Source organism: Paramisgurnus dabryanus, chromosome 12 (assembly GCF_030506205.2).
Source record: "Paramisgurnus dabryanus chromosome 12, PD_genome_1.1, whole genome shotgun sequence".
Lineage (NCBI taxonomy): Eukaryota > Metazoa > Chordata > Actinopteri > Cypriniformes > Cobitidae > Paramisgurnus > Paramisgurnus dabryanus.
In genome coordinates this window covers 1,167,509-1,195,343 of record NC_133348.1, presented here as the reverse complement: position 1 = coordinate 1,195,343, position 27,835 = coordinate 1,167,509, and the positions used below count along the sequence as shown (strand labels likewise).

General features: G+C 36.5%; 1 protein-coding gene, 2 long non-coding RNA genes and 1 pseudogene across 3 annotated transcripts in view; all 4 read left to right on the top strand.

Moving 5' to 3' along the window:
• The window catches only part of LOC135738171 (uncharacterized), a 334,980-nt gene that overhangs the window by 12,169 nt on the left and 294,976 nt on the right, over positions 1 to 27,835 (top strand). The window contains 8 exon segments of the mRNA XM_073811486.1: positions 1,651 to 1,797; positions 2,040 to 2,186; positions 4,886 to 5,032; positions 5,223 to 5,369; positions 5,556 to 5,702; positions 22,737 to 22,748; positions 24,676 to 24,683; positions 25,240 to 25,366. Coding sequence (XP_073667587.1) covers positions 1,651 to 1,797; positions 2,040 to 2,186; positions 4,886 to 5,032; positions 5,223 to 5,369; positions 5,556 to 5,702; positions 22,737 to 22,748; positions 24,676 to 24,683; positions 25,240 to 25,366 — 882 coding nt within the window.
• Positions 9,516 to 13,884, top strand: LOC135738562 (adhesion G-protein coupled receptor F1-like; annotated as a pseudogene).
• On the top strand, positions 13,937 to 16,241 carry LOC135749738 (uncharacterized). The gene is made up of 4 exons (XR_010532465.2): positions 13,937 to 14,061; positions 14,199 to 14,252; positions 15,362 to 15,422; positions 15,685 to 16,241. It is a non-coding gene; the product is annotated as an uncharacterized lncRNA (long non-coding RNA).
• On the top strand, positions 19,888 to 22,605 carry LOC135738173 (uncharacterized). Its single transcript, XR_012338069.1, has 3 exons — positions 19,888 to 19,902; positions 20,139 to 20,215; positions 22,556 to 22,605. It is a non-coding gene; the product is annotated as an uncharacterized lncRNA (long non-coding RNA).

The window sequence follows — 27,835 nt, the reverse complement described above, 5'->3', positions numbered from 1 at the left end:
CAACAACAGAAGCAAAAACAATAATCATAAAACATATACTGTAGGAAACATAAAATTACAGCTCTCAAATTGTGTTAAATGCTAGACATAAGTTGCTAGATAAGTTTTAAAATTTGATTTAAAAATGAAAAGTCTTTGGGCCTGCCTTACATTTAGTGGGAAAGTATTCCGTAGTTTAGGGGCTGTCACTGCAAAAGCTTGATTTTTTGTCAAGTTTTGGGAACGGCCAAAGTGAATGATCAGCTGGCCAAAGTGCTCTTACTGGAGTATGTGGCTGTATTAAATCTGAGAGATAGCTTGGTGCTAACCCCATGCTTTAAAAACACTAAAACACTAAAATCTTAAAATCAATTCTAAAACGTATGGGAATCCAGTGTAGAGATGCAAGTTTGGGTGTGATACTGTATGTTCACACTTATGAGTACTAGCTAATAAGCAACTATAATGCACAATAGACTATGCTACATGCCTACCAATAAATTAATAAATTAAACTGTCCACCAAAGCATTTTAAGCCAACTAAAATAATACCTTGTGCTCTTCTGAAAACGAACAGCATGGTGGCGCTTGAGAGCGCTGCGCATTATTACGGAGACACGTTTGTTGCTGTGATTTGAAATATCCATGACAGTCACATGATACTAGTATCTTATTGTGAAGAATATTACCGAATATAAAAATGTAGTACCCATTCATACTAACGTCTGCATTGAGTTGTACAAGTATAATGGTTGTTTAATGTAGTGTTTGTCTACTGTGATTAGATGGCTGCTTAAAAAAGGACAGTTACATGCTCTGAGTTTTTCCCAAAGTAAAAGAGTAATAAATAAAAAAAGACAAGGCAAAAGAAATGTGACATATGATTATGATACATACTGCATCAATCGCAGTGTTATCATTTTGTCTGGCACCATTTTCGCATGCTAGGGAGCAGGTGTAAATTTATTTTTTACCAACTAACATTTTGAAAACACTAACATTTTCATGAATCCAAAAATTTATGTCAGAATTACTTTCTGAACGATTTACAAACAAAATGTTTCATACAATAAGGCCCATTGTTTTTTAGGTGCCAGTCCTTAGCACAGGATGCTAACATGCTTATGTTCATAAAAGGCATCTTAACCCTTATTGGGGACATTTTCAGCCACTATGGGGTTTTTTTTAGTCTTAATTTGGCAATAACTTTGTTTCAGGAAATAGAATGTTTTTGGTGACAATCTTATATTTGGGCAAATTTACTACCCTTTCAGGTTGATCGTGGATGAAAACATCCACTAATTAACGGTTGTAAAAAATTATAAGATTTTATAAAAATTTATAAATCCATGATTTTAACTCTTTAATTGCCAAGTTCATGAACACACTGTAAAAAAAACGCGACCTCTGTATTTTGTTTTCATGGTTTTGAGTTAAATAATAATTAAACCATATCCCAATATGGGATTGTGAATGTTCAGTGACGTGACGACTGCCCGATTCAAACGTCTTTCACGTTGGTTGGCACTGAGCCAAACGGGTGAGCTCAGCGCTGTCATATGTCAACACTATGCGGTGTTCAACCTCATAATGTTTATTTTAGATTTCAGACATTTAAACAGGAAGTTTTTTATATTCAGTTTATTTTGTTTTCTGTTGTTTCTTTTCCAGATCTGGATGAATATCAGGTAAATTCATCTCTATGTGGGGCAAATTCCAACTGCACATATGTATATGGAGGTTACAGTTGCTCATGTCTACAAGGATTTACTCCAACATTCCCAAATCACACGATCAGCATCAATAACACATGCACGGGTGGGTTCAGGCTTTACTTTTGTGTATTATCTGTCGACCATTAATGACCAAGATTTTTTGTGTCACTGACTATTGAGGTTCTGATTCATTGGTTTCTATTTATTGTACTTAACAATTTAGTGCTGGTATTTTTAATACTAAATTTAAAAGATTAAGAATATGCTTGCTGTGCTATTATTAACATACTGTGAAAAAATACATTAGACTCATAACGTTATACATTTCTCATTTTTTCATTTCAGATATTAATGAATGTCTGAACTCATCTTCTGTTTGTGGGCCAAACTCATATTGTCAGAATATCAATGGAAGCTACTCATGCTCTTGTTTGAGAGGATATAATGTTACAAAGATGAATGAAACTGTTAGTAATAGTAACCCATGTACTGGTAAGTGTTTAAATCTGTAATATATATAAGAATGCGAAAGCCAACCAAACGCCACCGCATGAGATAATTATATTAACTCAATGCTCTTGGCACACATGACATGTACATTTATGTTTGTTAAATTCTTTTGCATAAGAAAAAATGTCATATTTAAAGTTCAATTATGCTTTATACATGTTGGCATAACAACATGATACTTCCCGTTTCCTTTTTCCGCCAGTATGTCCTGCAAAGGATGTCTCATTTAATTCTACAGGGAGTGCAGAATTATAAGGCAAATTAATATTTTGACCACATCATCCTCTTTATGCATGTTGTCTTACTCGAAGCTGTATAGGCTGGAAAGCCTACTACCAATTAAGCATATTAGGTGATGAGCATCTCTGTAATGAGAAGGGGTGTGGTCTAATAACATCAACACCCTATATCAGGTGTGCATAATTATTAGGAAACTTCCTTTCCTTTGGCAAAATGGGTCAAAAGAAGGACTTGACAGGCTCAGAAAAGTCAAAAATAGTGAGATATCTTGCAGAGGGATGCAGCAGTCTTAAAATTGCAAAGCTTCTGAAGCGTGATCATCGAACAATCAAGCGTTTAATTCAAAATAGTCAACAGGGTCACAAGAAGCGTGTGGTAAAACCAAGGCGCAAAATAACTGCCCGTGAACTGAGAAAAGTCAAGCGTGCAGCTGCCAAAATGCCACTTGCCACCAGTTTGCCCATATTTCAGAGCTGCAACATCACTGGAGTGCCCAAAAGCACAAGGTGTGCAATACTCAGAGACATGGCCAAGGTAAGAAAGGCAGAAAGTCGACCACCACTGAACAAGACACACAAGCTGAAACGTCAAGACTGGGCCAAAAAATCTCAAGACTGATTTTTCTAAGGTTTTATGGACTGATGAAATGAGAGCGAGTCTTGATGGGCCAGATGGATGGGCCCGTAGCTGGATTGGTAAAGGGCAGAGAGCTCCAGTACGACTCAGACGCCAGCAAGGTGGAGTACTGGTTTGGGCTGGTATCATCAAAGATGAGCTTGTGGGGCCTTTTCGGGTTGAGGATGGAGTCAAGCTCAACTCCCAGTCCTACTGCCAGTTTCTGGAAGACACCTTCTTCAAGCAGTAGTACAGGAAGAAGTCTGCATCCTTCAAGAAAAACATGATTTTCATGCAGGACAATGCTCCATCACACGCGTCCAAGTATTCCACAGCGTGGCTGGCAAGAAAGGGTATAAAAGAATTAAATCTAATGATATGGCCTCCTTGTTCACCTGATCTGAACCCCATTGAGAACCTGTGGTCCATCATCAAATGTGAGATTTACAAGGAGGGAAAACAGTACACCTCTCTGAACAGTGTCTGGGAGGCTGTGGCTGCTGCTGCATGCAATGTTGATGGTGAACAGATCAAAACACTGACAGAATCCATGGATGGCAGGCTTTTGAGTGTTCTTGCAAAGAAAGGTGGCTATATTGGTCACTAATTTGTTTTTGTTTGGTTTTTGAATGTCAGAAATGTATATTTGTGAATGTTGAGATGTTATATTGGTTTCACTGCTAAAAAAATAATTGAAATGGGTATATATTTGTTTTTTAAGTTGCCTAATAATTACACACAGTAATAGTCACCTGCACACACAGCTATCCCCTTAAAATAGCTAAAACTAAAAACTACTTCCAAAAATATTCAGCTTTGATATTAAAGAGTTTTTTGGGTTCATTGAGAACATGGTTGTTGTTCAATAATAAAATGAATCCTCAAAAATACAACTTGCCTAATAATTCTGCACTCCCTGTAGTTGTGAACCCTCTGGAGGACACACCCTTTGAAATGAGAAACAGTTTGCATTGTCTGTCAATCATTATTGACCAGGGCTGCGTTTCCCGAAACTTTCTAAATGCTAAATTGTACTTGTAAAGGATTAGTCAAATTTTCTTAAAAATATCTTTATAATTTACTCACCACCATGACATCCAAAAATGTTGATGTCTTTCTTTGTTCAGTCGAGAAGAAATTATGTTTTTTGAGGAAAACATTCCAGGATTTTTCTCATTTTAATGCACACCAACACTTCACAGTTTTAATGCAGTTAAAAATTGCAGTTTCAAATGACTCTAAAAGATCGCAAAGAGGCATAAAGGTCTTATCTAGCGGGAAAAAAAAATATTTTTGACAAGAAAATAAAAGCACTTTTGAACTACAACTTCTAGTCTTCCTCAGGTCCTGTGACGCACCAGCATGACCTCACTTAATATGTCATCACGTCCAGAGGTCACGGATGACGTATCGAAACCACGCCTAGTGTTACAAGTGTGGAGAAAGAGGACCGTTCCAACGTTGTTGTATGTGGAATGATACAAATGAATGTCTTTGTGTCAGTTTATTGTTTAAAATGGTCCGCAAATGTGCGTTTCATACATGTAACACGTGATCTTTCCACGTCATTATGCAATTACGTGAGGTCGCGCTGGCGCGTCACAGGACCGGAGGGAGACGAGAAGTTGTAGTTTAAAAGTGCATATTTTTTGTTAAAATGAAAATTGTTCCGCTAGATAAGACCCTTATTGCTCGTTTGGAGTCCTTTAAACTGTTAAGTGTTGGACTCCATTAAAGTCCATTAAAATGAGAAAAATCCTGGAATGTTTTCCTCAAAAAACATAATTTCTTCTCGAATTTCTTCTTTTGTTGGTTTGTTTTTAAAGATGTGGATGAATGTGTTGAGATTCCTGCAGTCTGTGGTTCAAACTCAATCTGCAACAACACTGATGGGAGTTACAATTGCTCGTGTATGAGTGGATATAATATAACAGACCTCAACCTCCCAATAAACATCAGTTACCAATGCAGAGGTATGATTGACAACTAGAGCTCTAAACACTTTTACTCTAATTTCTAGGTTTAAGCAAAATGTGTGTATTTAGTAAACACAAATCTATAAATATGCAAATTAGTCTCTACTCACTCGCACCAGCTAGGACAAGCTTGTTTTTATACTAAAAGCAAACTCTTTTCTATTTTTTTGTCCTTTCTGTAATGAAGATGTGAATGAATGTGCTAAGATTCCCGAGATCTGTGGTCCAAACTCAATCTGCAACAACACTGCTGGGAGTTACAATTGCTCGTGTATGAGTGGATATAACATCACAGACCCGAATCTCCCTATTAACATCAGTAACCCATGCACAGGTATGATTGACAGCTGAAGCACAAAACAATTTTTACATTCATTCAGCAAAATTTTTAAAATCCTTTAATCCATTTTTTCTCATTCTCCTACATAAAATCCTTTGTGATTTGCTGTAGAGTGCTGAATGTTTTAGAGATACTAAAAGCAAACTGTTTTTCTTCTGTTTTGTCTTTGTTGTAATGAAGATGTGAATGAATGTGTTGAGATTCCTGCAGTCTGTGGTCCAAACTCAATCTGCAACAACACTGCTGGAAGTTACAATTGCTCGTGTATGAGTGGATATAATGTAACAGACCCGAAGCTCCCTATAAACATCAGTAATGCTTGCACAGGTTTGATTGAGAGTTGTTGCTTACAGTAGAAAATGAATAAGTAATGTCACTTCAGTTTCATTTCTTTTTTTTGTGTGTGTTTCTGGTTTTGTTTAATTGCAGTTTCATTAGTAATATGCTTTGTAAAAATAATAGCATTTAGCTCAGACATGTAGTTTTACTAAGTTGTAACTAACATCTAATGCAGAAGCCCCATCAAAAACTACAGTCAAGCCACCACCAACAACAATGACACAACTAACAGGTATGTACTGTAAAATAAATGAAATACCTCAAAATAAATATTTCATGATGATGAATATGAAGAGTTTGGTTCCAAACGCAATAAATCAAATTTGACTATTTTGGGTAAAAATTTATTTTAAGTATATATATATATATGTATATAAGATGCTATGTGAAAGTTTGTAACAGAAAATAGTGGTTTTCATCTTGTCACTTAAATATTATATTATATTTAAGTGACAAGATGAAAACCACTATTTTCTGTTACAAACTTTCACATAGCATCTTAGGTTATAATTAAAACATTAAAACTTCAAATTCATAATTTGATTTTCAAAGATTTATTATAACGTATTATTTTTTCCGCAAAATGCAATAAATCCATGATATGTTTTTTTCCAAAATGCTATACTATACTATACTATGCTAATCTATTGATTCCATGTAAAAATGTGCATTTATCTTTGCCATGATATATATATATATATATATATATTTTTTTTTTTGTAATTCAGTGTTTATTGGTTTTGACAAAGCGTATAGAACATTTCGCAGAGTAGAAAGTAGAAATAGAAAGTATTAGACCATTATTATTATCCCTGGCCCTCCCCCCTTCCCTCACCCATCCCCTTGCACTCAGGACTTGAAAGACACAATATAGGATATAAACAACAAGGATCTGTAAGTACATATTTATACACATAAAATGGAATTTAAAACAAATAAATATTAATGAAAGTACTACGTACAAAAAAAATAAAATAATAAAAAAAATAATAATATTAATACATTTTATGTGCAGATTATGTATCTAGAATCTCTTTTATTATAGATAACCAATTCTCCCATCTAGACAAAGATACAGGTTTAGCCTGGTGAAACCGTGCAGATGATAATTCCAGATATAGTATGTCTAGTAAAGAATGCAGCCAATGCTTAGATGAAAGGTCGTGAGGTGGTTTCGCCATGATATATTTTTTGTTTGACTAGTGGTATACACTGATTAAAAAAAAAAACATTAATGGCAATAATCAAAACACTTACTTTGTCATATTAAGAACACTGTCATTGCTGTTGTCATTGGTGCGCTGTGATTGGTTAAGAGGATTTATTGCATTCTGCAGAGAAGGACTGGTGTTTGTCGCGCTTGGAAAAAGGGGGAGAAAAGATGACAGAAAAACACTGTGAATATCGGATTTTGCTTTAAATTAAGAATTTACTTTTTAATCCTGACCTGATACAATACTGATTTAATTGGTAACTAATTAAAAAAGGCGTTTATCACGTTTTGGAACCAAACTCTTTATATTTAGCATTCTGTATGTTTTACCTTGTTCTGAATGTCAATGAAAGCTTAATAATTAAATGTTAATCCCATTAACTAGATTTACTGTTTGTTTTAACTTTTTTAAAAATGTATTAATTGGCTTAATCCAGTTAAAGACATTTTACAAATAAAAGCTTTTTTAAATTACTTAATTAATTTCGGGAAATCAAATTAGATAAATACTAAAAACTTTTGTTCTAAAGGCAGAGTACTGTATCTGATTTTGAAAAATGCTAACTTTATCCTAGCACTGAATTCACGATCCCGCCCTCCATGCAAATTGCCATCCAAAACACATGAACATGCACAGACCAGAAGCCCATTCATGTCTCATTCACCAGTAAGAAAACAGTACAAAGTGATTAACATTAACAAAATAATGAACAACGGTTTTAGGTCGGAATTAGATACAGCACAGCAGGAAGGTATGTTTACAAGGCGTACATGAATGTATGATGTCTGCATGAACAAGGCATGCAAAACACGTTCACGGAAGAGAAGCAAAAATGGCATGCGTCCATTTATTGCGTTCTGTCCGAGTTCATTGATTTTTGGAACATTTTTTGTTCCTACCCCTTTTTACAGATTACATATATTTATAAAAATACATTTAAACACTTTAAAATTGTGAATGCTATCAGGATGTGAGAAAACTTTTAACCACCATAACTAAAAAAAAAATCTGGATCAAATCGGATACGCTGCCTTTAAATTATAGGTTAGGTTTAGTTATAATTTTATGTGGATTACAATTTCTTTTTGATTTTCCTCAAATGGGTTTGTTGAAATGCACTTTTACATTATGATAATGTTTAGTCTTAGTTTCAAAGATTGTTTTGTAAACTTGTTGTTACTATGCACACATATAACCTATTTATGTATCAATGTATTTATTTATTTACTTGCAGTTATGACAATGTCAATGAGAATAAACCAAAATTTTGACATCAGTCTCACCAACAAAGCTGATCCAAAGTACATATCATATGTAAAAATCATTACATCCGCAGTGAGTATTAGATAATTCAATATTAAAATTTTTATGTACACTGTTAAACCTTGCTGTAGATTTCTGGGTAAATAACTGTAAAATTGGCAGGATTTAGCTTTAACATCGGCGAAAGGTATTTTACTGTGATATGTGGTGCAGTGCTGCACTAATAATAAACTACAGTAAATTACTCTTTGCACCAATTAAGGGAAATAGCTGTAATATTATCTGGTAAATTACTGTCCTCTACATTCCCCATCTTAAAAGAATTTGTCTATTTGTATTTATCTATTGTCAGGATCCTGTCAAGGAGTCTTGTTTTGTATTTATATCTAGTCATGATGGCAGGGTTCTGGCAGTCCCATGCTCTATGTGGAGGTTCATGGCCTTGTTTATTGTGTCATGTGCCTCCGGTGTCTTGTCTCTTGTCCCCACGCCCTCGTTCTCCTGCTTATTAGTAATCATTAGTTTTCTTCCATCACCTGTTCCCCCTCGTTGCCTTGTTTGTTTGTTTTCTATATAATGTCATTGTGTCCTTAGTTCTGTGCAGGTTCCTTTTGTTTTGTTCTCTTGTTCATGTGGTTATCAAGCCAAGTTATCTTGTCAAGTTTAGTGTTATCTGTCTGCTTACGGTGTTTCATGTCGTGTACCCCCTCGTGGGTTTTGTTTTATGTTAGTAAATAAAGTGTTTTCTGTTTTCCCGACTTCGTCTGCGATTGGGATCACCGGTCCTCTGATCCTGACATCTATTGTCACAGTAATAGTGTATTTGTCTAAATATTTTGGGATTCTTTCTACCTTTTTAATAAAGTAACATAAAAAAAGAATCTTTCAAAAGTTTTAGAGTACCACATTGAGTACGGCATTTTATATACTGTATATACAGTATTATACCTGAAGCATGTGATACTAATTAACTGAAATCACTGCTGCCAGTTATTAACTGTAAATCCTAACCTACAGTATAAAACTGGCAACACTGTTGCCAGTAAGTCACCGTTACAGATGCTGTACAGTAACTAAATTTACTCCTAAAAAGCCTGGTAAGGTTTAACAGTGTACTGTAGGCTACTTAATGTTTGCATTAAGATCATGAAAATACTAGATTAGCATATTTATCCTGTTTATAGTCGTTTCACTAAAACAGCCCCAGAAATTAATTTTTGTCTCAAATGTAGCCTTTGTCTACATACTTTTGTCTTAGTGCTGTTAGTACTCTACACCCAATGTACATTAAGTGCTTTTGTTTTTACAGATTGAAAATAGTTACATGAATCTGCCCAACTACATTAAAGGTTCAATAAATGTCTTTGGCTTCAGGTATGAAAGTGTAAAATCTATACTTGAATGTCACTCAAAAGGTAATAACCCTTGTGTCAATCCAGTTTCTTCTTATTGCCATGATTTGTGTTTTTCTCCATAGGTCTGGTAGCATTATAGCAGACTACACGGTTAATGCAAACACCAATAATCTGGATGTTTCATCAGTAAACACACAGGTGTCTGACTATCTAGCAGCTCAAGGAATCCCTTTAGCTAAGGATGCTTTTGCTGAAAGTGGTATAAAATCCTAAAATATTCATACATCTAAATTATCTCAAATATGAATCCATTTGCTGCATGTTTTTATTTCGTAGTGTCTATTGCTCATTGTTCATTATGTTGCCTCACATAAGATTTATGAATTTGATGTTATTATGAACATGAGTATTGCTTGAAAAAATAAATAAAGGTAAGATGAGCTGTATTACTTTTACTTTCAGAGGAAAAAAATCTGACAACCATATTTAAGTTTTATCCTCTGCAAGATGTGGAGCTGAGGTGTACGCGTCCAAATTCTGTTGTGGGAACAATGAAATGGAGCGTGAATGACCAAGATCCTGCAGAAAACAGTGCAAAATACACCATTACAAATGACAACATCAGTAGTACTCTTATTGTGAAAGGAGCAAGTGAAAGTGACAATGGTGAGTTCTTTGTCTGTCTGTAAAGTCTTATAAAGCCTCCCTTTTGCTGCAAGGAGATAAGTGTACAAAAATCATCTCAGTATAACACTATGATGACCACTGCAACTATAACTACCAGGTGCAAATTGAAAATTCTTGAATAACCCGCATTAAGTAGAATTAAAATGATTTATTTTGCTTAATGAAATATTACTGTTATCTTTGCTCACTTGCAGGTAGATATTCGTGTATCATAGAAAGATCCACATTACCCTACATTCAGTGGCAAACAGTATTTATTGAACCACGTCCTAATATTATAGTGGATAAACCTGATTTAAAGCTTCAGTGTCAAAACCAGACTGTCCCACTGACATGCTGTGCTGATGGTTACTCAGTTGAGTGGTTTGGGATTCCTGCTGATGATGAAGTGGAAAATTCAGGTTGGGCAGACACAAACATTTTTATTAAAGCTACTGATGTGGTGTTATTAGTTAAATTAGTTTATTCTCAATGCATTTGGTTTTCAAGAGTCCACATTAAAACTCCAAGATTCAAAATCATACTTATATTTTAAAATAAAGTTTAAAGCTGCAGTCTGTATCTTTAAAGAACACCTATTGTCCGATTCACGTTTTTAAACGTCCTTTGGTGTGCAAGTGTGTATTAGTACATGGTAAAGATATGCAAAAGGTAAATACCTCAACGTAAACAACAACGCAAGTTATCGTCTTCAACGTAAATCTATTTTATTGGACTACAACAAACACATGGATTGTAGGCAACAGTTTACTTCCTGGGATTGGTGATGTAGACAAGACCGACATTATCTGTAAGTTCACTCCTATTGGCAACCGAATCTTTCAAACATGGTAAGGAGCGTCACATTTCCTGCTGACGTCAGAGGTATTCAGGCCAATCACAATACAGATTATCTGGCCAATCAGGGACACAGCGCTTTTCAAATCCATGAAGATTTCAGGAAGATGGTGAAATCTGGAGCTACAAAAATGTACGGTATATGTTAAAAATAATGTGTTTTTAACCATAAACCATGCAAACACATTGTATTCTACCAAATACACAAAATAACATTGTTTTTAGCAGTGAAATAGGTGCTCTTTAAAGCTTAATACAACCTGCGAAATCATACCCAACAGCCCGATTTATAAATCATTATAAAAGGTTTACTATTATGAATCACACTAAGCTGTGGAGACACGGTTTTTATAAGTGCTTGCAGTTTTGGGAAAATAGAAAAAATGTAAGCAAAGAAATGAGGTAAAACCACCTGTATTGGGACTCAGGTTTAATCTGTGATCTGATGTGAACAGGATCTGGCTGTATCACATTACAACACAAAAGCACAAATTGTGGGTCTAAAGATGACTTTACATGCCGACTAAAGAACATGACAGAATTACAAACATTTGATTATAGCAGCAGGACAGTTTACGTTCAGACAGTCAGAGGTGAGCCTTAAATCTCTATTTGGCTGTGTTTAGTATATTTTTTTTAAATTATGTTTATGTTGTAAATAAATGACTAAACAAATATTTTTTTATCTGTTTTTAATATTTTAATATTAATATTTGCAATTCCAGAGTATGACTGTATAAATGACACACTTGGAGTTGGAAAAATAGGTGACAGTGTAACAGGATTGTGTGAAAAAGGCCAGGAAGGTCTCATAACTTATGAATGTAAACAGACAACAGATCTCAAATATAACTGGACAGAAGTACAGAGAGATTGTGTTGTTCAAGCTATCAAAGACCTTGAAAGGAGATCTGAGGTAATCTATTAATCACATTGATTCACAAACGGAAAAATATTAATTATAAATATTACTATTAACATTTCTTCTTATTTTGTAATGTAGGTTTTATTTGTGGAGGAGATTCCAGTGTTTATGTCAAACCTCAGTAACACTGCAGTGCAGAATAATACTGTGATAACACAATCTGCTGACACTGTCAAAACCATTGTTGACATACTTAACACAATTGCTAGTATCTCACAAACTATTACCGTCAGTCAACCTGTGATGAAGGTATGTGTATTTAGGTTTAGATGCAAATATATTGTATTAAAATTATGTTGTTGTTGTTGTTTCTTTGCATCATCCATCATGAGTCATTTGTGCATTATACATTCTCTCATGAAACAACTCTTGGTTATCTTGAATCAAAATTTATGATATTATAAAATATTTGTTAGATTCTGTTGAATACTTGGACTGCAACCAGTTTTGAGCATTTTTGTCTTGTTTTGTTTATTGTACTAATCATGATTTTTATTTAATTTCCAGGATTTTCTTAAAACAGTGGACATCATTGTATCAGATGCATCTAAAAACACATGGACAGAATTAAACAATGACAACAAAACAGAAAACAAAAGCACTGAACTTCTTCAAGCTATTGAGACTATAAGTGATCGGCTCTCAGATGACAGTTTTATGATTAAGGAAACCTCCATTCAATTGAATAGAACAAGAATTGAAAACTCATTCACTGGATCATCTTCACTGCCAAACTCAACTACTCAGATTGTTATACCAAAGGTTGAACCGACCCTCATAACCATTATTATCTTCACAAAGCTTGACAATGTTTTACCAACTCGAAATACTTCTAATAATGACAACAAGACATCAGAAAACCACATCAATGGAGATGTTGTTGTTGTTAGAGTTAATAAAACAATTAACAACATTTCATTTACCTTCGATACTACAGATACATCATTGAAAAATCCTCAGTGTGTCTTTTGGAACTTTGATCTCAACCATTGGGATTCCACTGGATGTAAAGTCAAGCGCTCAGGGAATGAAACAGTTACATGTGAATGCGATCACACAACCTCTTTTTCAATCCTGATGTCACCGTTTGCTATTGATAACCTGCCTTAGCCTATATAACACATATTGGTGTAGCTATTTCAATGGCCAGCTTGATTCTGTGCCTCATCATTGAGATGATCGTATGGAAGTCAGTGACAGGAAATGATACGTCATACATGCGTCACGTTTCAATAGTCAACGTTGCTGTGTCGCTACTGATCGCAGACATCTGTTTTATCATCGCAGCTGCAATTGCAAATCCAGGACAACCTACACCAGTGAATCCCTGCAGTCCAGTGGTTTTCTTCATGCACTTTTTTTACCTGGCTGTTTTCTTCTGGATGTTCATTTTAGCACTTTTGCTGCTTTACCTCACTGTCATCGTTTTTTCTCACATGTCAAAGACTAATATGATGGTCATTGCATTCATGGTTGGTTATTGTGCACCTTTGCTTATTACGGTTATTACTGTCGCATCCACAGCTGGATCTAAAAACTATGTCTCAAAAGAAAATGCATGTTGGCTGAACTGGTTTGAATCTAAGGCCCTGCTGGCATTTGTGATTCCAGCTCTGACTATTGTTGCCTTTAATCTTGTGGTTTTGATTGTGGTTGTGTATACACTATTAAGAAAAGGAGTTGGTGCTCAACCAGAAATGAAACAAACTGTTGTGGTCATTGCCCGATGTGTGGCCTTTCTGACTCCTATCTTTGGTCTAACATGGGGATTTGGCATTGGAACCATGGTGTCACGTGAATTTGGCATTCATGTGGTGTTTGCAATCCTCAATTCACTGCAGGTACCACTTTCTGTTTCTGTGTCTTTATTTTTTTTATTTACGCTTTAAAAGTGTATTTATTAAGTTTTGGTTATTTGGTTTATCTTGTATCAGCAATCCAGGATAATGCTGCTCATTTGTTATTATTAATGTCCCTTTTTTACAAGTTTAACATTATTTTACCCCATGTGTTTGTAATGCTAGGGTTTCTTTGTTTTGGTGTTTGGAACGCTTTTAGAAAGAACGGTAAGAGTTTTGTGTATCTTGACAAATTGCTGATTTCAGTGTATAAAGCAACGGTTTAGATATAAATATATTTCATACATGAGACTTTATGTGCATGTTAACTAAGCATAAAGGCTTGCTTTCATTTTTGGTTGCAGGTCCGTGAATCACTATCAGGAAAGCTGTCATTAAACAGTTTGACTCGTCCCAAGGTAAATGACATCACATGAAGCTAATCTGATTAGATTTTGCAGTATCATGTTTATGACTGATCTTATAGAGACACGCTAATATCTCAGACACAGCACAGAAATGCCATAAATGAAAGTAATGAGTACATTTAGATAAATAGAAATGGCAATTTTGGAAATTGTATTTGCTTTTGCGTTTCCTACTTGTGGGTGTAATAACTGTGACTTTATTCAAACGCAAATGCAGACTGTTTGCATTTCCATTTACAATGTACAATCAAACACGCCCTATAGTACACTGAATTTTTTTTTATTCAATTTACTCAATTTTTAAGGTAAGTGGTCACAATCAAATTATTTAAGCTTCATTTAAAAAAAAAAAAAATAGAAAAACAAAACAAAACAAAAAACGTTTGTTTAAATGTAGCTTAAATAAATAAATTGCAACCACTTACCTTAAAAAAATTGAGTACATTTAATTAATAATTTTTTTCAGTGTATAATCCCACCTCCAACACTGTTAGGGGTTTATGTGCAAGTTTACTGTATGTGCAAGCTTGGAAACGCAAACGCAAAGGGTATTGTGATTTCATTTGAGTTTTGGCAGGCTCTGTACACATTGCCGGAGGATGTGAAATAGCAAACGGTGAATTGCAATTGAGATTAAAATATGGCAGGGTTGTAACATAGGCCTAGGAAATTCAATTGCAAATTGCAATTACTTTTCTATTCAAAATGTTTTCATTTGCATTTAAATTAAGTCACAATTTTTACACTCACAAGTAGGAAATGCAATTTTCAAATACAATTAGCAATTCCTTTTTAATATTGTCGCAAAATGCCCCATAGTGATAATTTGGGGCTGTCACAACCTTCTATATGCAGACATGGGTATAAATTTCATCTAACAATTGGGGGTCATCCGGGTACTATTTGCCTACTATTTTTCCAAAACTATAGAATTTTCTCACTCAGAGTTGTTCTCAACTCTCAACTTTTAAGCTAAGATTTCTAGTTACAGATTTTTAAGCTATATTAGAAGCTCTATGAGAGGGTTCTTGGAAGATTTAGGAAACGGTCCCTAGATGTTTCGGCTCTTTAAGCTTTATCTTTACATCTCTAAATTACAGAGCACTAGTGCGGAAACATTTTCAAGTAGACTGGGTTTCTTCCAAAGGAAGCTGAGGAAAAGTAAGTACATGATTTAAATCTCAAAACGCATACAGTTCACATACAGTACATGTTGTATGCATGCAATATAGAAGTGTGTATTGTGATTTATGCAATGCAGTAGCTGTATCTGTTTGAGCCCAAGATAAGTTTTTATTTGGGGCAAAAACAAATATCTTAAATAGTTATCTAAATAATTACCTTAAATAGGCTGATAAAAGCATATAATGTTAAATGTACTGAATGTTAAGTTCTTGAGTAACATATAACCAACTATTTCCAGATGTGTACAACACGTCTGACCACAGTGCAGCTTCATCCTCAAACCACTTCAGTGCCTCGGACTCATAAACATTCTTCATTAACTACATGTAACAAAGCCTTTCATCTGCTGTGATCTGCATGTCATCTCCATAATGTGTTTCTGTGATAAAACTACTGTAATTACTTATGTAATATGAAATGTATGTGATGACTGCTGTTAGTGGTTATGGTATATGGTATATGTTCATTTTTTCAAGGACCAGGGTTAGTTGTCAAACTTTCTATTGAATGTTTTTCAGGGTATAGTTGGGTATCGCACTGCATTTACTATTTAATTAAAAAATTGAAAATGTAAGAGTCTGTTTAATAATAGGTACTTCTACTTTAGTCAATTTCTAATCATTTAATCACAAAATGGTATATTAATATACTGACTGATGTTTGGCTTGGTGATTTTTTTTAATGGATTTTAATGTAATAAAATTTAACAAATCAGGGCTGCTGCTGTCCAAATGGGTGCCCTAGGAAGATTTTTACTTTGGTGCTTTTTAGTTTTAAAAAAATCACACACAACTATAGTATGTGAGAATAACTGTATTAAAATGTTATTGTTATCATTTATATTTGTATTTTGACAGCAACAAAAAAACTGCAATTAAATATGCAATTATATTTTACATCCTATATTTCTGCATCTGTACCTGTTTAGCTGATTTACTTTAGCTTAATCGAATGTGACAAAGCTAATCTTACAACGTTAATGTCAGTATAAATCTAAGCAAAATTTTTAATTGGAATTACTAAATGTCTTTCTTGTAAGTAAATTAAAATTTAGCTTTAAAAAAACAGCAGGCCACAGGTCGGGAGCCATGGTTGATTTTGCCAAAGCGGAGTGATCAGAAGCACTGTGCATTTTTCTTCCCTGATCCTCAGGAGGACCTGAGGTAGTAAGGCTACAGGAGGGAAGGGACAAAGGAGACACACTGGCCATGCTTGCGACAGGGCATTGTGCTGTTTCAAGAAAAACGTTGGGCAGTGCGCGTTCCTCTTCTGAAGCAAACAGATCGTCATTCGCACGGCCGAAGACGGTCCATATTCTCTTGACCGTCTGAGGGTGCAGCCTCCATTCTCCCAACAGCGGGCTGCTGCGCAAGAGAATGTCTGCACCCTGTGGCTATACCCGGTACATGAATCGTTCTTAAGATCGCACCTTCCTGCACGTCCCGCTTCCAATAGACCCAGCATTTTCTAAAATCGTTTGAGAGGAGTATGCGTGCCCGGGTGCCCGCTCTGAATGACATCACCGCTCGTCTGACCGTAAGCTCGCGCTCTGGTGTCAGCCACGCTCACGTCTTGATAGAGTCGAGCATCATGCCTAAGAACGTAATCCGCTGTGTATAGGTGAACAAACTCTGTTGGAGGTTGATTTTGAACCCTAAATTCTCCAGACGTTGGAGTAAAACGGATCATAAGAATTTCCCTCTCTGACCGAGCTAGGACAAACCAATCGTTGAGGTAATTCAATATGGTGCTTTGGCTTCACTTTTCAGGACTTGTGTGGAACGCTTGTGCAAGAGATAATTCGAAGGGTAGCACTTTGTTGTGGATGGATTGCCAAACGTGAAGTTTGCCGGTGAGCGTCGATAATGTTATGGACGGCGAGCTGTGTGTGTGGGGTTTCGCTGTGGCAGCAAGGTTTTGTCCAGCACCCGAGGGGACTGAAACACACAGGACTTTCGAGGGTGGGACGACCATAGCAGTTCCTAAGCCTCGTTTCCTCCTCAGCGTCACTTCAGGGGGGTGGGGCGGCGCTGGGTTCAGCGTGATCTTAGGACGGGAACCACTGTGTTGTGGGGGGCTGGCGCTCCATGTCAGGCATTGATGCTTGAGTTTCAGGTCTGTGCTGCTGAGGTTGTGTTGGCAGCACAGACTTAGGATGTTGAGGCGGTGGTGGTTTGGGACGACCGACGTCAGTTGAGGAGGCGGGGCATCTGGGCACGAAGTGACACAGAGGAGTCAAGGAGAGCAAGACGGTCTGCATCCTTAATGTCTGTCAAATTGAGCCACAGATGCATCTCCAGGATGACCAGGCTAGCCATAGCGCTTCCCACGGCTTGGGTTGTGGTCTTGGTGGCGCGAAGGGCCAGGTCTGGCGTGGTGCGCAGGTCTTTGATGACGGCTGGATAGGGGCCCGAAGCTTAGCTTGATATGCTTGCAGAACGACCATCGTGTGGAGAGCCGATGCTGCGTGACCATCAGTGGAGTATGACTAAGCAGCCTCTGGGAAAAAGGGGCTTGCCATTGACAAGTTGTATGACGGCGTCCCGGCTGGAGAAAACATTAATCTTGGCGGCTGTGCTCTGGCTCTGACGGTGGCGACCATTGAAGACCGAGATCGGCAGTAGCCTTGGTAAGGATCCATACAAGCTCGGAGTAAGGCTGGAGGGGGTGTCTCGCTGGGCTCTTCTGCAGCAGCAGCGTCCTCATCCGAAGCCGCCCAATCAAGTTCCTATGAGGACGACATATCGAGAGCGTCCTCGACACCAAACGAGACCATGCCGTTGGCGCTTGGCAGGGGGCGCTGGTCTTCCTGGACAAAAGTGACAGGTTGGCGGTGGGGAGACAAACACGCGGGGGATGCCATTAATCCGTGCCAATCATTAAAGCACAGGCGCTCTGAAATTTGACAAACATTCGCTGGTTTTAAACCCCTGAGTGCCAACCTCTCTTGCCAGAATGTCAGAGCCGCGCTAATTACAAGCTCATGTGCAAGGAAGAGTACGAATCATGCGCATTACAAGTTCAGGTGCTAGAAGGAGTCCAAGCCACACGCATTCAGGTCCGAGCAAACAAGCATACTCGCACTCTGGTCTGCAACACGAGCCTCCGCTGATCGCGCGTCTCAACAAACTCTCTCACGCAAATTGAAGCCTGTCATGCGAGGTAAAGCATGCAATGCACATGTTAATGTGAAATGATGATGATGATGATAATAATAATAACCATCGCCAACTATCGCCATGAAAGCCTGCTATTGGCGATATGTCTAGCAATCGTCGATACACGATACTATCGTCTATCGGCACAACCCTGAATCAAAGTCATGCCTCTTTCAAAACACATGAACATGAACAGATCAGATGTCCACATCTCATGTCTTATTTGCCAGTGAGAAAACTTTGCAGTACAAAGTGAATAACATTTCCAAAATAACCAACATAAACAACCAACATAAACTTATAGATGAGGGACAAAAAAGGCAACGTGTGTTCGGACAGAGAACTATGATTGGTTGAACATTTTTTGGTCTTACGCCTTTCACAGATGACATTTACATTTAAACAATTTAACATAGTGATTGCTTTTAGGATGTGAGAAGACTTTTAACCAGCATACCTAAAAATGTTTCTGTATCAAATCAGATGCCCTGTCTTTAAATGGACTTTGGTAGTACACCCTTTGAGCATCCAATCAAAGGATGTGAAAATGTCAACATTATTGTATGCCTGCTGAGTCATCATCTCGAAACTGGTTTGTTAAATTAACAGCTGCATTGTCATTCATTTTAAGCCACAGGAGCCAGCACTAAAGCCTTAAGACCTTGAGATTCTAAGATTTTCTTAACCCTGGCAACACATGATGGCTGAAATATGACTGGATAAGAACTTCAACATAAAAATACACCACTGAAAGCAGTGCAACATTGAATGAAACAGTGTGAAAGGAAAAGAGTAGACTATTTGGAATATTTCATTAAACATTCATGGAAATTTTTTTATAAAAAAGCAGCAAAATGTCAGTGATTCTGTTAGTGTTTAGGCCAGCACTATTATGTTACTGATAGCTATGCAGTGTGCACATAATTTCAATCAGCAACATATTTAACAAATAAACAAAATAAACTGATGTATAGCAGATGTGTAGAATCTGTGGTGGTTTCTGTGGAGTTTTGTATTTTTACAATTATTGTGAGAAAATATTTCTCATCCCCTGAGCCCAAAGCATACAGTAGTTATATCATAAGACCATGTTTGTGCCAGTATCCTAAATGTGATTTTCACATGATAACTTAACCTAAAAGGATCAAGGAAAATAAAATAATCAAAACAGTTCATTAGGTGATGGTAAGGTTTACATATATATATATATATATTTCAATTTTGTGGGTGGGTCATTTGACATTGAAAACAAAAATTTTCCACAGAAGCTTGCCAGAATACCAGCGGTGCAACTTCAGGTAAGAGTGCAGTTTCTTCTTTTATAATAATGTATGTTCTTAATCTTACAATGGTTTATTATAATTTCAATGATTAATCTAAATTTTGCTTGCTTTTTTAAATGAATTGGGAAACCAAATGATATCATAATGTTAATGTTTAATCTTAATGTTTGTAGTGATGTGTTAATAACAATGATAAAATCTAATAATTTAAAGAAATTTATGTCCATAAACTTTTAATTTTTTTTATACAGGTGTAAAAGTCAAATCTCACTTTGTTAGATGTGATTTTGACTTCACTATACCTCAGTGAGGATCATGGCCTGTAAAGGTACAATAAATTTGACTATTTTTTTGTCATATTTTGTTACAAGGCATAATGACCTTCCTTACAGGTCAAATATCTGTCAGAATTTAATAAATTGAAACCTGCATTAACACACCTGCATTTAATCTGATATGAAGCCAAACACCTTGCTTAGCTGGTTAAATATTTTTGATTGTCATTGGAACTGAACCAACTTCCTTTCACCATGGTATTTACCTGCCACACCAACAATTTGGAAAGTACCAGGTTTCATACGTACTCAACCTATAAATAAAATTTAGGCTTGACTTGAACATCATAAAAAACTGTTTATTATACACTCAGAAAGATTCACATTTTTGGCATATCCAATTGAAACCTGTTTTGTTAGTCTTGCTAAAACAAAACACATGAAAAGTTACCTTCAAAGGCTTGATATCCAAGTTTTGCTAATATTAATATTTTGCTGTTGTGTCATGGTCTAAAGTCTTGTCAAATACGTTTAATCTGTAAAATATAGATATATATAGTCTATTGTTCATTTCTATCTATCAGTCTATCAGATTTCGCATGAACATCTGGTAATAGAATAGAATATACAATCTGAGGACTATTTACATCGTAACAAGTAAGGGTATATGAGATTACACTTTACGTTCCGGTAAACACTTGAACCCACCTTCAAAGTTTGTATTTAAAATTAGAGAGGTAGTATAGACGGTTTCAGCAGTAACAACATAAACAATCGGCTTTCGTGGTCATCACGGAACTTCCGGTAAACTCCGCGAAGAATAAAAACAAAGTCCTTTTAAAGTAGTTTATTTATATAACAAGCAAAATAAACAACACGTAGACTACATAGGAACCCACAACATAATGTTATTTTTGACGATGTATTTGTTTAAGAGTTCTGTTTTAGCAACTAGTCAGACCATTAAACAAACAGAAACCAAAAGTAAAGTTTGGACCAGACGCTTATCGCGTCATCGCACATGCGCCCGATGAAACGGTCTATAATAGATAATCCAAACAGCGCCATCGAAAACTTGATGTCCTTCAGGGATGTAATCAGCCAATGACTTCATGGAAGTTTTTTGTGCGTTTTTGACTTCATGCTGCGCTTCAAGAACTGACAGACAGACAGATGACATCAAAGTACAGTGAGAGCGAGGCAAAATTAAAGTACTCTGTAAGATTTCTTGAAGAGCTTTCGCGGTACCTTGATGTCATCTGACTGCGGCACTGCATAAAGTCGAGCAAGCCAGTGACGCAGCTGACGTACAATGTTATCTGTTGTTCCCCAGTTTTTTGTTCTTTTTTGTACGCCCAAGCTTCGTTTACAGTCTGTTTGAAAAAAAAACTTAGCGAACATGTCTGAGGAACAGCCGCGGCACTACAGTCACGTGGTTCACAACAGAACCGGAAAAGAAGACAATGCTGAAAAAAGTCATAATTCTTGCTATTTTTGGACCAAAATGTATTTTCGATGCTTCAACACATTCTAACTGACCCGCTGATGTCACATGATGTTTTTATTACCTTTCTGGACATGGAAACCTTACATAGATTTTCGATGGAGGGACAAGCTCTCGGACTAAATCTAACGTTAAATCATAAGGGTAACTAATTATTTACATTATTTAAATTTTTGGGCGAACTATCCTTATTTAGTAGTCATGCTGTTCCCTTTGGGGGCGGGGGCAAAAACAAAAGCCGCTTATCCAGTATGTAAATATACACACAGACAATGACGCCCCCCTCTGCACGCTAGAATATTTGGAAAAACAAGCCGACTTCAAACGCAAAATGTACGCTTTTAAATATACAAAAACTGCTATCTCAAACATGGAGAGGCTTCTTCGTGATCTCAAATAATAGATTCTGCAATAAAACGAAAATCACAAATTTTGCAAAAAAAAATTCTTTCTCATTATCTCGAAATTTGTGCTGCCGACTCATGTCACTGGATTAGGAAACCCTTGCTCCTTAAACATTGAATAATTCTGATCTATTATTTTTAGATACAGGACAAACATGGAAATACTTCACAGGATTGACTTTGGCTATTCTGCTTATTCATGTATGTGTTGGAGAAACAATTGATGTCCCAGAAACAAGCATCAAATTTCAGGTGAAGAAAAGTTCACAAGCAAAGTTTTAAAATTAAAATGAACAGATTCTAATTATTTATTTAATTTAAGATGACTTCTTTATTCATTCAATTCTGATATTGATATGTACATATTAAAGGAATTTTTTTAAAACTTTGTTTATAGCAATAAGACACCGGTGTAAGCTCACTTGAAAATGCATAATATAAATGAAGGTAAATTAATCAATATTATTTTTTTAACTTGTTTACAGTTTAGCCACACAGATGAGTCACAGCATGATATACAAAAAAGAGATGCAGGTCTGATTGTTATATTTTCTACCAGTTTGATGTTTTAGAATTTCTGGTATCATTTGGGAACTTGACATATTTAGGTTATTGCATTATTTAAATTTTTTTAAAATATCTTCTGTTTTTTCTTTGTTTTTAAAGATGTGAATGAATGTCAGGTTTAAAATATTTATGAACCTTAACAAAAATAAGACACACTCAGACCACGAATGGGGTGGTATAATTTTCTGCAGGGAGAACCCAGATTGAGATGTCTCATCAGGAAACACCCAACTTTCTCTCGACTAGAGCCTCTCTGCGGACTGTATTTATTTAGGTTTTAATCACTGGTTCACTCGGTTCATTCCGAAGGTCGAACCTTACAGACTTTCACAATTGTAACAACATCACACATTTTGCTAAGTCTAGAAAAATAGGATTGACTACAATTTTACCAAAAACAAAGATAGTAACTTGATGATGCAGCTTGATGATGCAGTAACAAAAAGGTCATATGCATGGCCGGACTTACCATTGGGCTTGATTGGGCTTGAGCCCAGGGGCCCCGGCCAATAGGGGCCTCCGTGCTTGCTTGCGTTCGTTTGATTTGTTCAGCCGTTTTCATTTTTTATTTTACAGCCTATTGGTTGGTGCGGAATTGTTTGGTGGTGCATTTAATTTGTTAATATATATATGTCAGTCATCTTGGTGCTGAATATGACGCGTTTACTGCTTTTGAAACCCATAGATGCTATAGCACAACGCGAAATGGGAGTCATGAATGAGCTTTACAGATAATGAGAAAGAGCAACGCGAAAATGAAGCGCTCAGTATGAAAAAGATTACTAGAGAAGGCTATGGTCTTGTAACTCTGTTTTTTCTTGTTTGTTTGTAATCTAACGTGATACGCCGGTATACGCAGTATACCCACTAGGAACGGTCAATGACTTCCGTATACCCATTTAAAAAAGCGTGAGGATACTTAACAGTGTTTGACAAACCTTTGACACTTTCATTCATAAATTTACATCTGAATCACTCACCATTCGCATGCTCCACTTTCTACTTTGGCGGGTTGAACCTCATATACAGACGGCTACTTGGTATTAGGTGTATATGACTTCATGCGGCACTGCGCGATCCGATCATTATATGAAATCAAATTATCACGGCGCAAAAGTGACTGTAAAGCAGACGGGTATTCATCACCAAGCAGTCTGTGTAGCGCCAAATGAAATCCAATCTGCTCGCAGTTTGCAGCTCACACGACACTGTAACCATAGTTTTCGAAGCATAGCTACGAAACATAACAAAATCCGGAGAGTTAACAATGCACATATGATTATGTCAACATTTAAATCATCAGTCCAGTTTATTACTTCATCTGGAGGTGAGGATGCACTAAATTATGGCCATGTTGATGTCCTGATGGTTTTTGATATAATCCAGTAGCTAGCCTACCTGCAGTTTCTCTTTCAGCATGTTTGCTTGTGCTTAACAGAATCACAGTTTAAACTTCTGAAAAGTGTTCATTTTTATATCTACGTTCAAGGTTTTAATGTATTACGTTCATATCAGACGCAAAAATTAATTAATGATCATCTTCTCCACTTTGAATTTTTGGTTTCTAATATTACATGATGGTCTTGTTATAATTATTAAATAACATCCTAAAATCTTTTGTTTTTCATTGTTAAACACTGCACCACTTGTAGGCTATATGCAAAAAATACACTTGTTGATTATGTTTATAATGTTATATGGTGTGTAATAAGGTGAATGTTTATTAAGACTTTTTATTCTTTTCTTAAGCTAAGTCTAACACAATGATTTTAAATGTTGTTATGGGGTATTTTTTAATGTGCAGGATTAATGTGGATTTGTGACATCCCTAAAAATACATGATTTAATTTTACACTGGGCTTATGTTCTGCTTTAGAGATATAGGGGCAGTTTCCTAGTCAGGTTTTATCCTAGTCCAAGCCTAAAATGCATGTTTGATCTGTCTTAATTTAAACACATCTTGCACTGATAAATCTTAACATATTTCATTGCCATTGTTTTGCCTCTCAAGTCGCACACCAGTAATGTTTTTTGTAAGGTTTGTTTGTAAAAACTACTTGAATGCCCTAATATAACCTAGCAATAGGCCTAGTGCTGGATTAATCTAAACCCTGTTGGGAAACTTCCCTAAAATGTAGTTCTATGATATTTTTTATTTTACGTTGTTTACTGTATGTGTGCACTCTCAGAAGATAATTTACACAAGCTGTCACTGGGGTGGTACCCTTTGAAAGTACACCTTTGTACCTAAATATAATGGGTACAAATGTACCTATATCTGTACCTAAATGGTAAACATTAGGACCCATTTAAAGGGTACTGTCCCAGTGACAGCTTTTGTACCTTTTGTTCTGAGAGTGTAGGGCCCAAAATGTATTCAAGCCCAGGGGCCTCCAACCTGGTAAGTCCTGCCCTGGTCATATGACAACAAAAGAACATTGTACGCACTATTTTACCTTGGCAGTTTTCTGAGTAGCTAGTAAGACAATATGATTCTAATACATTCATAAATCTAAGACAAGGATTATACATTCATAAATGGTAACATAAAATATTCAAAAACGTCATAAGATATATTTTCTCCAACAATGAATGTGATGAGATACCTGCAGTCTGTGGTCCAAATTCAATCTGCAACAACACTGATGGGAGTTACAATTGCTCATGTATGAGTGGATATAAAGTAACAGACCTGAATCTCCCTATAAACATCAGTAACCCATGCACAGGTATGACTGACAGCTGAAGCTCTGGACAGTTTGTCATTTCATGTTTTTTTTCTGATATTTAAAAAAAATCTTAAAATATTTAGTTTTTACTTTCAGATCAAGGTTCAAGGAATCTTTATTATCCCCTAGGGGCAATTTGTTGTGCAGCAGCATGCAACACAAATTATACAAAACAACAACCATACAATCAACAAAAATAACTTAAATACATACAACACAGAAGTCCGCAACTCACATTAACTTGTTAAGACCACCTATAGCAACGGGGACAAAACGGTCTCTTGGCCCTGCATTTAAGCAGATTGAATCTACGAACCTACGGCAACAAAAGGAAGCAGCTGTGTAGGGGGTGGCATGGATCAGCTAAGATTGAATTGCCTTCTTGACGGTCCTAGTCCCGTATACAACCTTTAAATCAGGCAAAGGGTTATGGGAAATTTTGCCGCACACATTAGCTATATATTGCAGCCTTTTCTTGTTTTTAAGTGAAAGGGACCCGAACCAACTCACAAGAGCAAATGAAAGAATGGATTCAATAAAACAACAATAGAAGATCCTCATAAAAGTATTATCGACAATAAAATTCCAAAATTTACGGTAAAAAACATATGTTGAAATGATTTCTTACAGACAGCGTCTACTTGTGGCTTATTTATAGAAGAGTGGATGGGGAGTGGAAGGTTCTTTCTAAAATCAATTAACATTTCTTTATTTTTTTCCGTGTTGATGTTGATAAAAGACGACTTACACCACTCTGTAAAATCATTTAAAATAACGCTATGCTCGGGGTCATTGTGTGTCAGCACAACACAATCACTGAATCGTTAGCATACTTATTAATATGATATTATAATATCATTAAGAGGCCTTGGAGCTTTATTTTTTGGCACCGGAACAACAGCATGAGTCTTTCCAAATGCGAGGGACGGTGTGGAGATGTAAGGACATTTTGAAAATAAAACAAAATATGTCTGCCAACTGTTCAGTACAGTTCTTTAGTATGAGGCCTCCAGTGCCATCGGGGCTAGGACTTTTCCTTTCTTTTATACCTCTGAAGAGTGTCACAACCTTGTGTCATGGTTAGTCAGTGTCATGTTTTGTGTCTGTTCCGATTATCATCACCTGGACACTTACTCAATGATTGCTTACCTTGTTTCACCGGATGTCTATTAGTCTGTGTATTAATACCTCTGTCTCTGCCATACTCACTGCTGGATCATTCTCTTTAGTTCCATGTCTGTTCCTGTTCATGTTGGATGTTCCTGTGTTACTTACCTGTCTGTTGTTTTTTTACTCCTCGTGTTTTGTTTCTCGTTTTGTAAATAAATATTATCCTTTTTGTGTGAACTCTGCATTTGCGTCCTGACTCCTGTATCCAGTCGTGACAGAATGATCCGGCCATTCAAGGACGCAGCGAGTTCCAGGAGGAGAGCTTCCCGTGAAATTTCTTCGAGGGGGAGTAGTGGACATCGGGATCTGCGAGCTTCGAAGTCCCGATGTCCCTTGGAGCTGACTGAGAGGGATCGCTCAGAACTCCAGGACAGGCTCAAGCTAGCGGTCGCCATGCCCGATTCATTCCCTGGGGTGGTTGCCGCGACACACGAGTCTGGCAAAGTACAGGTTGACAGGAACATGGTGTCATGGCTGTGCTCATATGGGAAGTTTTTTGTTCTCATGCAAACCAGGGGGAGCGACAGCTGCGCATCTGTTTTTGAATGCAAAGTTTCTCTCTTTAACAACGTTTTCACCAGCAGGTGGCACCATATTCAAGTGTTTCAAATATGACGAAATGGTTAATCTTCCGGTCAAAGCAATTGAATTACTGTAATTGATTTGAAGCTTCGAAGAGCATCTGTATTTATTGCCCAGTCTCGAGCGGAGTTTAAACCCAGCGACGCTGAAAAACAAAATGACGCCTGGTTGTAAACAATGATGATCTTGATCTAGCATGATCTAGTTAACGTAACTTGATTTCAGGTGTGCTTAACAGTCACTCCGACTCAAAATATTCAATATTCCATCACATTATCTATTTACCATACAGACCGCGTTTCGACATCAGTACGTGTTCGACATCAGTAAGCTGCTGTGCTGTTTATGCTTGAAGAGATGACCGATGGCGAAATGTACGTTTATTTAACATTTACCTTAAAATGTATCGACAATCGTATTGCTATAGCCAGTCATATTCAACAGTGTTTATTAAAACATGTAACGTTAACAAGTATAAAACAGGAGGATTAATTAAAAATGTGATTACTCACTTGTATGTACTTGAAGTTTTTGACCCAGACAGACAAATGGTTTGGTTTGCACAGTTTACTTACGAACGTGTAAGCTTTACTGTTTGTTTCTTTAAAAGACATAAACTTGGACAAATATGGCCATGGCAAATTAATCTCTACATCTTCAGATTCTGCCGTCATGCCTCCAGCACCAGACACAAATTCACGGACGGGCATTTCATTT